Genomic DNA, 17,077 nt, shown 5'->3' with positions numbered 1-17,077 from the left:
CACCACGTGATACAGAATATGCTTACCCTTCCGGAGTACCTGGTCTCTCCCAAGTTATTTATTAATGTACTTAGCAGTGCTTCTATAGCACTAGAAAACTATGTATTTATTATAAACATAATAGTCCGTATATAATAAAACATAGTGACTCGCTGGTTGATAAAACTTCAGCTGTAGACAAGCTTGTAAATCGGGTCGGCGATATTTTAGTACCTACACAGAAAATGGTTCTAAATTCATATATGCATAGTCATGACTTTACCAATTAACATATGTAATTGAACTTACACAAGTGAAGCATCAACTTTATTATATCTATCATGAGCGTTGCTGTAACGTTAACGCCCAACCACCAACACCCGATTAGTAAATACCTGGGCCTGGAAGACTTTCTCTCTGTAAATTACCGTTATACTACACATGAATACGCCATGATTGTTTGTTATATGATATACTATAGGCTTTAAAGTCCCACTCTTACACAAATATCTATTTAACTGTTAAAGGTAAAAATACGTACACAATTACGATAAGTATTCAATAACTACACACATCATCGCCGGAATATTGTGAATTGTGAGTTATTACGGGATCTTTTTTTTTAAATTTTCCTAAACTTATTGACTATATTCAATTAAACCCCGTGTCTATTATTCCGTGGCTGAGGGAAGGCTATGTAATTCAGATTCCCTGTATACTGTGTAAACCCTACGGAGTGGTACACACCCGGTGATAGATACCTGTTTACCTGTACGTACCTGCTGTCAGCACGTGACCTGCCATCTCACGCTGTGAATAAACTAGTCTTTAATACCCTATGATAAATTTCGCTGTAAACGTAGATAATCCGAAGTTAGATTTACAGTTATTTTACTACTACCAACTCAATTAACACGTTTTATTCTTCATATCGTTTTCGCCCTAGAAGGATTAAGTCCTTCACCTGTTCTGGCACCTGTTGTGATTTAACATAAGCTTGAGATTTAACTGTAGACGTAAAAATAAAAATCTTATCGATAACCATTAACCATATCTGACTCAGTGTCGACAGTGTGGTATGTATATACCCGACTGAGCTGCATATTTCCACCATCTACCCATATCTCTGGATACCGAGGGTTTGGCTAACAGTCAACCCACGTACAATATGTTGGTATCACACTAGTCGCTAGGGGGAGGAGTCTCTATACACTGGAAAACGATAGAGTAAAAAGTCAATGTTATATTACTTGATGAAAAATATGGCTTTACAATCGGTTTTCTCGTTGATTTAAACTGTTAATACACAAAAGCGAGCGCATTCGTCCGGCACAAACACCTTTAATCAATTACATTTAATATTTAATTACGCGCCGGTTATTACTTCTCCACGATAGTACAAATTAACCATCAGCTAAGTCGTAAAAGAAAACAATAACGGCTAAAGGCTTACCTGAGACGGCATTAGGGGTGGGAAGGTATACACATGAAGCATGTAATCCCTATGGGCCTATGCATTCCCACACCTTTCATAATCGCGAGACAACGGTATTAATTAGCTGAAGATTTCGCTGTACGTGTTCACACCAGAGGGCGCAGTTAGGTTACCGACAACGTGGTTTAGCCTCAGTCGTACCAAGCTTCATAGAGCGTCGACCGGACTAATGGAGTCAGGAAACGGCGTGTCACGTCACCAGGAAAGTTTGTGTATCTGGCAACCTACGTGATTGATTTACGGATTATTGTTTCACATGTACATATGACTTCACAGGAATGATATCCCACCAGTATGTTTGATGGTTGTACCGATTTCCGATCCAAAAATATTTTAAGGCTCAGATATATGTTTGTGTAAACAAATTGATGTGTATTTAAGGAATTATACCACCATGATTTACATGTAGACTCGATAGGGATTTATTTGGGACACGGTTTCAGTCGATTTCGTTTTCACCAGCACTCGACCCACGATTTAAGCATGACAGAGCGGGGCATAAGGGCGCCTCGTCCCTGGAATACAAGGCTGTATCATAGCAACCTTAACATCCCTAAGTCGCTAACTCAGTATGACTTTATCTCCTCTTCCAAGAAGAGTTCCTCAATGGACGCTCTCCATCGGGTAAAAACTACATTTCCCGCACAACGACAACGACGAGAACGACACCGGAAGGAAGTGATAAAGAGGGATGAAGGGGACCGACTTCCGCTCATTTTACCAAAACTCGAACCGGATATAGATATAGATCTGGATGTGACAGTGAGAGATGCAAGTGCAAAGGTTAACGAAGTGTCCATGTCGGATAAAAGTGAGGACGAGCGTATGAGTTACGACGAGGAGACTGCTAACGATGCTGACAGCGAGGCATCGGATGATTATTTTAACTTCGACGACGACACTGCCACTGCTCGATCAAAACTGGAAAAAATAGGGGAGTTCGAAATGGAGCATAACTGGTTGTTACATGAAGATTTACAACGGAAACGTGACGAGTTTAACTCACAATCAAAAAAGTTGCGTGTTTCTCTTCCAGAGGAGGATCCGGTGGAAATGATGGAAAACCGGATGGATGAGGTTCGCTCAATGATGAGGCCGAAGGCAGAGTTGGGCCACTTCCTGGATAAAATTGACCCAGAGCAAAGAGAGAAAATCATGGTGAGTAACTCTTTTTTTCGTAGAAGAAGCTTATTTTACAGATATTACTTAGTCAGATATTGTATTGGGCCCACTACTTTATTTTTCCTAGAAGAGGATTTTGTATATAAGAGCATATATATATCTTTCATCGGAACCAAACTTTTAGTTTAAACCCGGATGTATGATATCACACAGCTATCTTCAGACCGTAGAAAACATCATTTCATGCTTACATCATTTATGATAAATAAACTAAAAGCATTCATGATCTATATATATATATATTGAATGGTTAAAGTGCGTTTTTGAATTAGGGAGGCAGGTGGTGACTGCGCGTAGTTTGTCCAGATTTGTTATCAGCCCGAAGTGCCTCTTTCTGGTTTGCTAGGACCATGATCTCATGTATAATGTATATACTTAAAATGATCAGCACTTTAAAGAAGGTAAATTCTTATATCTCAATTAGCATGTTTTAATATTTAAAAGGTGTTTTAAAATCCAGCTAACAATTGAATATGTTAAACGATAGGAGCTGTTTACCATGGTAGGATCTTGAAATGGAGTGATTCAGCTATTTCACGTTTTTAATCATTAAATAGTTTATGGATATATTTATGTACTTATTTCTAACGTTGTTTATATTGAAATGCTATTTTATACATTAAACTACGGCAGACATGTAACCACTACCCTAAGTAATCATTATACATGACCCCCTTACGACAGAAAATAACCTATCATAATACAAAGGGCATTGCTTTTAAATAGATTATTTGATTTGTTTGATTAAGTATTCTGTAAACCTATGGTATGATACATAGCGACAAGATGTTTGGGGTTTTTAATTGGTTCGAGGAGAATTATTTTCACAAGAGATAGTACAGAATTATACTGAAAATCCTGAAGACTTTATATGTGTCTCTATATCTCGACACGAATAAATGTAGTACACTGTATATCAAGATACTCCCAGACATTGCATGTGTCACTATATCTCGACACGAGTAAATGTAGTACACTGTATATCAAGGTACTCCCAGACATTCTATGTGTCACTATATCTCGATACGAGTAAATGTAGTACACTTTATATCAAGGTACTCCCAGACATTGTATGTGTCACTATATCTCGACACGAGTAAATGTAGTACACTGTATATCATGATACTCCCAGACATTGCATGTGTCACTTTATCTCGACAAGAGTAAATGTAGTACACTTTATATCAAGGTACTCCCAGACATTGTATGTGTCTCTATATCTTGACACGAGTAATTGTAGTACACTTTATATCATGGTACTCCCAGACATTGCATGTGTCACTATATCTCGACACGAGTAAATGTAGTACACTTTATATCAAGGTACTCCCAGACATTGCATGTGTCACTATATCTCGACACAAGTATATGTAGTACACTTTATATCAAGGTTCTCCCAGACATTGTATGTGTCACTATATCTCGACACGAGTAAATGTAGTATACTTTATATCAAGGTACTCCCAGACATTGTATGTGTCACTATATATCGACACGAGTAAATGTAGTACATTCTATATCAAGATACTCCCAGACATTGCATGTGTCACTATATTTCGACCAGAGTAAATGTAGCACACTTTATATCAAGGTACTCCCAGAGTCACTATATCTCGACACGAGTAAATGTAGTCCACTTTATATCAAGGTACTCCCAGAGTCACTATATCTCGACACGAGTAAATGTAGTCCACTTTATATCAAGGTACTCCCAGAGTCACTATATCTCGACACGAGTAAATGTATTACACTTTATATCAAGGTACTCCCAAACATTGTATGTGTCACTATATCTTGATACGAGTAATTGTAGTACCCCTTATATCAAGGTACTCCCAGACATTGCATGTTTCTCTATATATCGATAAGAGTAATTGTAGTATACTGTATATCAAGGTACTCCCAGACATTGTATGTGTTTCTATATCTCGAAACGAGTAAATGTAGTACACTTTATATCAAGGTAGTCCCAGACATTGTATGTGTCACTATACTATATCTCGATACGAGTAAATGTAGTACACTGTATATCAAGGTACTTCCAGACATTGTATGTGTCACTATATATCGACACGAGTAAATGTAGTACATTTTATGTCAAGGTAATCCCAGACATTGTATGTGTCACTATACTATATCTCGATACGAGTAAATGTAGTACACTCTATATCAAGGTACTCCCGGACATTGTATGTGTCCAGACTTTGTATGTTTCACTATATCGCGACAAGAGTAAATGTAGTACACTCTATATCATGGTCCTCCCAGACATTGCATGTGTCTATATACCTCGACACAAGTATATGTAGTACACTTTATATCAAGGTAGTCCCAGACATTGTATGTGTCACTATACTATATCTCGATACGAGTAAATGTAGCACACTGTATATCACGGAACTCCCAGACATTGTATGTGTCACTATACTATATCTCGATACGAGTAAATGTAGTACACTCTATATCACGGTATCTCGACACGAGTAAATGTAGTATACTGTATACCAAGGTACTCCCAGACATGGTATGGGTCACTATATCTCGACACGAGTAAATGTATTACACTTTATATCATGGTGCTCTGTGTCACTATATCTCGATACGAATAAATGTAGTACACTATATATCAAGGTACTCCCTGACATTGTATGTGTCTCTATATTTCGACACGAGAAAATGTAGTATACTGTATACCAAGGTACTCCCAGACATGGTATGGGTCACTATATCTCGACACGAGTAAATGTAGTCCACTTTATATCAAGGTACTCCCAGAGTCACTATATCTCGACACGAGTAAAGGTAGTACACTGTATATCATGGTTCTCCCAGGCATTGTATGTGTCACTATATCTCGATACGAGGAAATGTAGCACACTGTATATCACGGAACTCCCAGACATTGTATGTGTCACTATATGTCGATACGAGTAAATGTAGCACACTGTATATCACGGTACTCCCAGACATTGTATTTTTCTCTATATCTCGACAAGAGTAAATGTATTACACTTTATATCATGGTGCTCTGTGTCACTATATCTCGATACGAATAAATGTAGTACACTATATATCAAGGCACTCCCTGACATTGTATGTGTCTCTATATCTCGACAAGAGTAAATGTAGCACACTGTATATCACGGAACTCCCAGACATTGTATGTGTCACTATACTATATCTCGATACGAGTAAATGTAGCACACTGTATATCACGGAACTCCCAGACATTGTATGTGTCACTATATTCTCGACAAGAGTAAATGTAGCACACTGTATATCCCGGTACTCCCAAACATTGTATGCTTCACTATATCTCAACAAGAGTAAATTTAGTACACTCTATATCACGGTATTCCCAGACATTGTATGTGTCTCTATATCTCGATACGAGTAGTTGTAGTACGCTTTATAGCAAGGTACTACTTTGCATTGTATGTGTCACTATATCTCGATACGATTAAATGTAGCCCACTTTATATAAAGGTACTCCCAGACATTGTGTGTGTCACTATATCTCGACACGAGTAAAGGTAGTACACTGTATATCATGGTTCTCCCAGGCATTGTATGTGTCACTATATCTCTACACGAGTAAATGTAGTACACTTTATATCATGGGACTCCCAGACATTTTATGTGTCTCTACATCTCGATACGAGTAGTTGTAGTACGCTTTATAGCAAGGCACTACCTGGCATTGTATGTGTCACTATATCTCGATACGAGTAAATATATCTCGATACGAGTAAATGTAGTACACTTTATATCAAGGAACTCCCAGACATTGCATGTTTCTCTATATCTCGATACGAGTAATTGTAGTATACTGTATATCAAGGTACTCCCAGACATTGTATGTGTCTCTATATCTCGACACGAATAAATGTAGTACACTGTCTATCAAGATACTCCCAGACATTGCATGTGTCGCTATATTTCGACCAGAGTAAATGTAGCACACTTTATATCAAGGTCCTCCCAGACATTGTATGTGTCACTATATTATATCAAGGTACTCCCAGACATTGTATGTGTCGCTATATCTCGACACGAGTAATTGTAGTACACTTTATATCATGGTACTCCCAGACATTGTATGTGTCTCTATATCTCGACAAGAGTAAATGTAGAGCACTTTATATCACGGTACTCCCAGACATTGTATTTTTCTCTATATCTCGACAAGAGTAAATGTAGTACAATTTATATCATGGTACTCCCAGACATTTTATGTGTCTCTATATCTCGATACGCGTAGTTGTAGTACGCTTTATAGCAAGGCACTACCTGGCATTGTATGTGTCACTATATCTCTACACGAGTAAATGTAGTACACTTTATATCAAGGAACTCCCAGACATTGCATGTTTCTCTATATCTCGATACGAGTAATTGTAGTATACTGTATATCAAGGTACTCCCAGACATTGTGTGTGTCACTATATCTCGACACGAGTAATTGTAGTACACTTTATATCAAGGAACTCCCAGACATTGTATGTGTCACTATATATCGACACGAGTAAATGTAGTACATTTTATGTCAAGGTAATCCCAGACATTGTATGTGTCACTATACTATATCTCGATACGAGTAAATGTAGCACACTGTATATCACGGAACTCCCAGACATTGTATGTGTCACTAATTCTCGATAAGAGTAAATGTAGCACACTGTATATCACGGTACTCCCAGACCTTGTATGTGTCACTATATCTCGACAAGAGTAAATGTATTACACTTTATATCATGGTGCTCTGTGTCACTATATCTCGATACGAATAAATGTAGTACACTAGATATCAAGGTACTCCCTGACATTGTATGTGTCTCTATATCTCGATACGATGGTACTCCCAGACATTTTATGTGTCTCTATATCTCGATACGAGTAGTTGTAGTACGCTTTATAGCAAGGTACTACCTGGCATTGTATGTGTCACTATATCTCGACACGAGTAAATGTAGTACACTTTATATCAAGGTACTCCCAGACATTGTATGTGTCACTATATCTTGATACGAGTAATTGTAGTACACCTTATATCAAGGTACTCCCAGACATTGTATGTGTCACTATATCTCGACAAGAGTAAATGTATTACACTTTATATCATGGTACTCCCAGATATTTTATGTGTCTCTATATCTCGATACGAGTAGTTGTAGTACGCTTTATAGCAAGGTACTCCCTGGCATTGTATGTGTCACTATATCTCGACACGAGTAAATGTAGTACACTTTACATCAAGGTACTCCCAGTCATTGTATGTGTCACTATGTCTCGATACGAGTAATTGTAGTACACTTTATATCAAGGTACTTCCAGACATTGTATGTGTCTCTATATCTTGACACGAGTAATTGTAGTACACTTTATATCAAGATACTCCCAGACATTGTATGTGTCACTATATCTCGATACGAGTAAATGTAGTACACTTTATATAAAGGTACTCCCAGACATTGTGTGTGTCACTATATCTCGATACGAGTAAATGTAGCACACTTTATATAAAGGTACTCCCAGACATTGTGCGTGTCACTATATCTCGATACGAGTAAATGTAGTACACTTTATATAAAGGTACTCCCAGACATTGTATGTGTCACTATATCTCGATACGAGTAAATGTAGTACACTCTATATGTATATCAAGGTACTCCCAGACATTGTATGTGTCTCTATATCTCGAAACGAGTAAATGTAGTACACTGTATATCAAGGTACTCCCAGACATTGTATGTGTTTCTATATCTCGACACGAGTAAATGTAGTACACTGTATATCAAGATACTCCCAGACATTGCATGTGTCACTATATCTCGATACGAGTAAATGTAGCACACTTTATATAAAGGTACTCCCAGACATTGTATGTGTCACTATATCTCGACACGAGTAAATGTAGTACACTGTATATCAAGGTACTTCCAGACATTGTATGTGTCACTATATCTCGACACGAGTAATTGTAGTACACTGTATATCAAGGTACTCCCAGACATTGTATGTGTTTCTATATCTCGACACGAGTAAATGTAGTACACTTTATATCAAGGTACTCCCATACATTGTATGTGTCTCTATATCTCGACACGAGTAAATGTAGTACACTTTATATCATGGTACTCACAGACATTGTTTGTTTCACTATATCTCGACACGAGTAATTGTAGTACACTTTATATCAAGGTACTCCCAGACATTGTATGTGTCTCTATATCTCGAAACGAGTAAATGTAGTACACTGTATATCAAGGTACTCCAAAACATTGTATGTTTCACTATATCTCGACACGGGTAATTGTAGTACACTGTATATCAAGGTACTCCCAGACATTGTATGTGTCTCTATATCTCGATACGAGTAAATACAGTACACTTTATATCATGGTATTCCCAGACATTGTATGTGTCTCTATATCTCGATACGAGTAAATGTAGTACACTTATATCAATGTACTCCCAGACATTGTATGTGTCACTATATCTCGATACGAGTAAATGTAGTACCCTTATATCAATGTACTCCCAGACATTGTATGTGGGTACTCCCAGACATTGTATGTGTCACTATATCTCAACACGAGTAATTGTAGTACCCTTTATATCAAGGTACTCCCAGACATTGTATGTGTCACTATATCTCGACACGAGAAAATGTAGTACACTTTATATCAAGGTACTCCCAGACATTGTATGCGTCACTATATCTCGATACGAGTAAATGTAGTACACTTATATCAATGTACTCCCAGACATTGTATGCGTCACTATATCTCGACACGAGTAATTGTAGTACACTTTATATCAAGTTACTCCCAGACATTGTATGTGTCACTATATCTCGACACGAGTAAATGAAGTACATTTTATATCAAGGTACTCCCAGACATTGTATGTGTCACTATATCTCAACACGAGTAATTGTAGTACCCTTTATATCAAGGTACTCCCAGACATTGTATGTCTCACTATATCTCGACACGAGTAAATGAAGTACATTTTATATCAAGGTACTCCCAGCCATTGTATGTGTCACTATATCTCGACACGAGTAAATTTAGTACACTGTATATCCAGGTACTCCAAGACATTGTATGTGTCACTATATCCCGACACGAGTAATTGTAGTACACTTTATATCAAGGTCCTCCCAGACATTGTATGTGTCACTATATCTCAACACGAGTAATTGTAGTACCCTTTATATCAAGGTACTCCCAGACATTGTATGTGTCTCTATATCTTGACACGAGTAATTGTAGTACACTTTATATCATGGTACTTCCAGACATTGTATGTGTCTCTATATCTTGACACGAATAATTGTAGTACACTGTATATCAAGGTACTCCCTGACATTGTATGTGTCTCTATATCTTGACACGAGTAATTGTAGTACACTTTATATCATGGTACTCCAAGACATTGTATGTGTCACTATATCTCGACACGAGTAAATGTAGTACACTGTATGTCAAGGTACTCTCAGACATTTTTTGTGTCACTATATCTCGATACGAGTAAATGTAGTACACTCTATATCAAGGTACTCCCGGACATTGTATGTGTCACTATATCACGATACGAGTAAATGTAGTACACTCTATATCAAGGTACTCCCGGACATTGTATGTGTCACTAAATCTCGACACGAGTAAATGTAGTACACTGTATAATGTATATCAAGGTACTCTCTGACATTGTATGTGTCACTATATCTCGATACGAGTTCAGTACTTTAGTATAGCTTATATCAAGGACCTCCAAAATTATTCGTGTGCACCTGTGTCTTGACGCAATCACATGCATTATTAATTATATCAAATAATTAGACCTTGCATAACTATTTTAATACCACTACCTGTACTATACGGTACATTTTATATATCAAATAACCTCTAGACCTTATATGTGAGTCCCAGTATCTCGAAACGGATAACTATTATACAAATATACTTAATATCAAAGAGCAAGACCTCTAGTATATACATGCTCCTGTTTCTCGAAACGAGAACATATGTAGTATACGTGTATCAAGCCAAATGAATTAAGACTGACTCTGAAGGCACGAGTGTAACCCGACGATATTGTCCATCACGTTAAGTCTCGTTATTGTTGGTCTTAAGGTGGCCAGGTCCAATCGAAACTACCTGATATTGCTTTGGCACTAGTCCAGAACAGCATTGGTACCAATTAATTTCCAGACATGCTTTCAAATATCTCATTAGTACAGGCCATATTGAAAAATATCCATGTTATCATGTGTGTAAGAAGGCCTTTCGTCGTATATAAACGTTGCAATTAATTATTCAAAGGTGTAAGCTTAATTGTAATAATAATTAGTGCGACGATGTAACACGTATTTCAATAATAGTGGACTGGCTTGTTTGAATAGTCGTAAACTTGTCATCATGTCGTACGCTTGTTACTTTTCCTTTGTTTTATTTTTGAGGACAGCATTCATCAATAAACGATAATCGACTTCTGGAGACAGAAGGGACGCGAGCAATCAACTGTAACTTTTACAATGAAGAAACACATTTGTGTTATGACATTATTGATTAATAACATAAGCAACAACTAAATACGACAGGTTCGTGTTGTCATGGACCTATGGTTTCTAATCAAACGAGTATAGGCTCCAGTAAATAATTCAATCTAGGATTAAAACATTGGGATACAAGTTTTGGTAAGATATCATTGTAGACAGGAAAACCAATTCTATTAGGGTATGTTTTGTAATAAAGGTTCAAAAAGTATGCGCATTGTCCATTAAATAGGTCTGCTACGATTACTACTCGGGAAGCCAAATTTCCCTGTCTGGCATTGCACAACAAAACAGCAAACGCAACTCAGTTTGTACCTATAATGTCATTTAATTTGTTTAATTGGCGCCTCTAATCTTATCAAGACAACATGCAATATACATTAATCAGGAAATGAGGTTTGAGTGATACAGTAAACCAGAAAACATGTGCCACGTGGTCACATAACGAAGGCTATCGTTACAACCTTCAGTACAGTTGATTTATGTTCCATACACCCGGTTGTGTATGGTTATTTAATATTTTATAGTAATCAATATCCACGCGGAAACACTTACCTTCATATTCATATACGTGTAACGTATCTAACAGTTTATAAAAGGTGAGATTTAAATGAGTTGTAATCAATTTTGTCTAACAAACTGAGAGATAAATTACCACCAAGAACACTTCAAAACAGCATGAATAACTTCTTCGTTTAATTTTTGTTCGAGATAAAACTACAGCTTACATGTATGTACGCAACGCTAAAATTACAGTGGCACCTTTTCACCTGCCGATATTACAAATGTTACGTCACCAATTTACAAAATTGATAGTTTCCTTGATTTGTTATTTATATCAATTAAAGTAGTTATAAACTAAACAGCAATTCCCTAGGGAAGCAATCCACTTGATGCCATTGGTGAGATCAATGACAAATTGTTTAGATTGCTAATAGATATCTGGGATGTACGTTTATCATACATTTAAAATAAAATAATCGCCGATGTTTGATCGAACGGAGCTGATCCACGTGCTATCGGCTTAGGCAATTATGAATTGTTATATGTATATGTATATATTTATCATATAATTGATCGACGTACAATTTATCAATGCTTTTAAGTAGTTTTCATGTGTTGCAGGCGTCATTTATTTTATAATGAACGTAGTATTGTTTCACTTGATGTTATTTTTAATGTTACAAAGATCAACATGCTGTACTGAACCACTGCTTTACTCGGTGGTTCGTTCTTTCGATCCTCTATGACGTGTTTGGAGATATCATACAATAATGGAATACTCACGATTTATAATGGCATTGTTCCTATAGGGGGGTAAACCTTGTTTGTACAAGTAAAAGTTCGAATGACTTAATTTTCAATACAGTTTGAAGTATATTACGTATATTTCCACACACATTAAATACCTGACTTAACTTTAAATCTCGGGATTACATTCCTTTCCTTATTCAATCACATTTAGATATATAAGAATACCATGTACTAAACTAAGGGTTCGGCACTCCTTCCGTTACAGTGAAGGGAGTATGGTAGTACAGCGTGGTGGTCAGTATTCGCTCGTGACCACGTAGGGGTGTACCTTTGTGTTTAACTAACAGATTAAAGTGTTTATTTCACACATCAATGAAACGGCAAATACCCCTTAACCCAGACCTAACTTAAATCACTTGCGACCTGTAAACCGCTTAGCTGTAGGTCAGCGATTTAGTCTGGTGCGTGACTGGATGACAGGTGTAATGGTCACACCAGGTTTACGTTCTATTATTTGTCAGTATATATATAACTTTGATGTAAGTTACTGATTCAACAATAAAATGATGATTTGAGAATATAAAGTAATTTGTCGGCGTTGACGCATGTACGATATTGATGAAGTAGTGAGAAAATTAGCAGTGTTAAATTAATGTTCTTTATATTTAACGAGTTTGTCACCAATACACAAACGTCTGTCCGTTTGTGATAGCAAGTCATTCATAACGAAAAGACATTTTGGAAGAATTTATAATGTTATTTTAGTGTAGTCAACTTGTTTAAATAACTAGCATTAGATATTGACTAAGTCAGCGCTTATTCGCTTCAATCAAAATCCTATAATTTCAATTACGACAATGTTAGGATTAGGGTAAGCCGATACAATAACGTTATCTTAAAGGTTGGGTCCTATCGAACCTCGACAATCTCTTGTTATGTCAAAGATATAAATGTTAACGATACCAAAGAAATGTTTAAGTCTTTAAAACACAAGTGATACATGTAGATAACTTCAAAGATAAGAGCAAGCTAAGTAAAACGCATATTCTCAGGATCAGTTTGGTCCAATATCCTAATATATAACTGCATTTAGCCGACCCACTACATCTTTTATGATAATTATGTGATCTTTTTGATTATCGGAAGAGATCCAATTCATGACTGTGGATGTGCTCGTCAAGGCAAAGTTAAAATATAGATCGTAAAGTTGGAGTTTTAAAGTGTATCGAAAGGCAAGGCAATTGTTTCAAAATATACTGTTGATACTGTATATATCTGCAGTAAACACAATGGTAAAGGGTATTGAAAGCCCTTTGGGAACTCATGTTTAAATAGTTTCCAGTGAACATCATAGAAACCAACTCATGTTCAAATAGTGTCCAGTGAACATCATAGACACCTTTAGGATCCAGTGAACATCATAGACACCTTTAGGATCGTTAAGTTATGTCCATAAATAAAACGTTAATTTTGATTAGCACATACACTGCTTTTGTTTGCAAAATAAAAATGCTAATTCCCCTCTACATCAGCTATATTAATCTGTCCATATCTATATTAAAGAAACCCCAAAAATAAATTGACCTTACAGGCGAGGTAACGGCTCTGTAGCCCCTATGTTTTGGCGTGCAGCGCGTTCCGTCTGGGAACTTCATCGGAGGTATATACGTTAATTAGACTTTTCAATGGTTTTATTATATACCACTTCATTTCTGTAAGATTTACTGCCCTTTCTCATTCGTTATTTAATTCATTTGGACTCACGGTCAGCACTAGTAAAGTGGCTAGGTACCTATACTGATACGATTAACACTACCCATAAGGTTAGTAAGTTAGGTTTATAACCGGACATAAAACAACGGTAATGTTCTCTCTCTGTAGATATATACAGTGTTCAAACGACACGCCATTCCACCGCCTTGGTGAAATACACATACTACTTTCAAGTATATCTCTATTCTTATCAGTCTCCGTCATGATGATCTATTTTACATTACGAGGGGATTTTGGACGAGTATTCACGAGTTATCTGGTATACATCACTAATAAAATACACCTGTGTATTATGATACAAACTGATGGTTTTGAGCATGCTGGCATTTACTTGATAGCTGACGGTTGAACGATATTCAACATTGCCATTCTAAAAAGAAAGACACTGTAATGTTCGTTGACAAATTAATACATTATGATGCAATTTTGCTCGATTAAATATCTAAACTAGTTGAGTGGAACTGCACACGCTAAAGACTAACTGTAACCTTGCAATCTAACTTTGAAAACATTGTCCACCGTTTTATTTTCGTCCTTCTGCTTTCAGAAGGGTGTGATTTCAATGTCAAATACAGTTGAGACAATGGTGATTCCAATAGTCGTGTAGGACATCTCTTGGGATGCAAACGTAAACAAATCATTCAGTAATGAGTGCTTGTTTTATCAATAGCAACATCGTATTTGATATGATATTACAACGATAAAAGATATAAGGGGGGAAATGATACTCAACAAGAATTTTCCTCGATCGCTGAAAGGTTTGTTTTATTTTTGTAATTCAATAACGTATTGACAAACTTAAACATATTAAGGGAAGAATTTAATAGCGTGACGTTCTTGTTGGGCCACGAACTCAATCCTAGCCTATAGGAGATTGAACCTATACCGTTAGCTGTCATATACCCGAGGGTTCAGATTTAACTGTAAAAACCTAGAATCGCCAAGGTTAGGACAGTTAAAATCTAATTCTAAGGTTGATATTTTCCTTGCCTGCTAACATTACTTTTATTGCGGGATATTTTCTATATACTTTAACATTTTAAATATTTCCTTGTTGTGGAAAATAGTGTTGTTCAAAACACGATTTTACATTAATTCATACAAAAAAGTGCCAAATTTGTCAAGTCGATCGTGGCGTAGTAGGATATGGTTACATTATGTAAAACACGATGACGTTAAATAAAGTGACACAATCATGAATGGAGACATTTAAGAGTCATATTTTGAATTAGTTATTCAGGTAGATTTTTTCTATCTAGGAAAATATTGATTGGACCTTCTTATTTTTCGATTTTTCGTCTACTACAGATTAAGAATATACATATACTGTAATTAGATAATGTGTACCATTAGCCTGACGATCTGAAAGAACTCATTTACTTCGTCTACTACAAGTGTACGACTGATGTGTTGCACTAAACGTTTATCTTGTCGAGACAATGGGGCCAAAGGGGGTACATCAAGTATATAACATTGACGGGACAAATCACTATTTTATCATAGTGTAGCATAAAGTGTATTATATAACGTGAAAAGAAGATTGATTTGTTGAGGTCGAATAGAAATACAGGTAATCGATTCTTACCCCTGGGGTTTTTCTTTTCTGAGTAAATCAACATATATATTAAAGTAAGTCTATTATTGATAGTCCTGGTTATATTTTACAGGAACCACTGCATCATAAGGATTAATAGGTTTCATTGCTTTCGCAGTGAGGTATTATATCTAATTTATTCCAAATTAAATTTCTTTGTAGTTAAATTGTAAAGATTTTGTAGGAATTGTGTATGCTATTCATCCGGAATAAAAATACCCTTGAATGTAAATTATTATGTTATGAATGCGTTTTCTTCCTATCGCCTATTTACCCGTTCATCACTTAAAAATCCATACATGCAATAAGAAATGCGTGTCAGATTGTTCCTGTGTGTGGAAGGTATTCATTGACTGCATTACTTAACAACGAGTGTAATATTACAGGGTAAACACGTACCATCAATGTTACCGTCACGTGATCAGTAGACAGACAGTAAGCGATAGTACAGTTTTGTTAAGTATCAGCAACCAATGTGATCACCTATGGCGTTTTAAAGTAGATATTCCAACATTATTCTAGACATAAAAATGCCATTTGGCAGAACATATTGCAGTAATCAAACCGTTATTGTACGAAACTTTCTTAGTTATGCGATACATACGCTATGAAGCTGTTATTAAACTAGTAATTGTCCCACATGTACTTATATCACCTACTTAACATGGAAACTCCACACTTCACAGACACCGTACAATGCTTCTTTATTTGATGTTGTTGCTGATATCAGATTAATATTCTTTACTGTTTAATAAAGGTATATATGTCTATGGAAGTCATCGATACATAAGGGAAAGAGGGTGTCTTAAAATCCAATCTAAGGTATATTGAGTGTGTCTCTAGATAATCCTTATAGCCTGCGGGTAGTCGGTATGTATAAGTCGTGTTACCTGTCTTGCATCCTTGCAAGTATTGTAAGGAAATACTTAAAATTGGGACCCGTCCACACAGCGGTTATATTGGTATACACACAAATGTGCACTTCTTGTATATAATATATATCGTTATATACATATGTATACAATACTTGTATATAATATATATCGTTATATACATATGTATACAATACTTGTATATAATATATATCGTTATATACATATGTATACAATACGTGTATATAATATATATCGTTATATACATATGTATACAATACGTGTATATAATATATATCGTTATATACATATGTATACAATACGTGTATATAATATATATCGTTATATACATATGTATACAATAC

The 17,077-nt window shown here is 36.1% G+C and overlaps 1 protein-coding gene across 8 annotated transcripts in view; it reads left to right on the top strand.

Annotated features, from left to right (window-relative positions):
• LOC110464811 overlaps positions 1-17,077 on the top strand; it is a 52,680-nt gene that overhangs the window by 12,760 nt on the left and 22,843 nt on the right. For 2 of the 8 annotated variants that reach the window (XM_021520253.1, XM_021520251.1), the window contains exon 1: positions 1,237-2,632. In XM_021520253.1, coding sequence (XP_021375928.1) covers positions 1,958-2,632 — 675 coding nt within the window. In that variant the 5' untranslated portion in view covers positions 1,237-1,957. Of the gene's footprint in view, positions 1-1,223; positions 2,633-17,077 lie in introns of those variants that run through there. The other 6 variants (XM_021520258.1, XM_021520259.1, XM_021520252.1 and 3 more) reach the window with 6 other exon arrangements.

Source organism: Mizuhopecten yessoensis, unplaced genomic scaffold (assembly GCF_002113885.1).
Source record: "Mizuhopecten yessoensis strain PY_sf001 unplaced genomic scaffold, ASM211388v2 scaffold11035, whole genome shotgun sequence".
Taxonomy (NCBI): Eukaryota; Metazoa; Mollusca; class Bivalvia; order Pectinida; family Pectinidae; genus Mizuhopecten; species Mizuhopecten yessoensis.
Note: the sequence above shows the minus strand (reverse complement) of the source record. Positions and strands in the feature narration are given on the sequence as shown.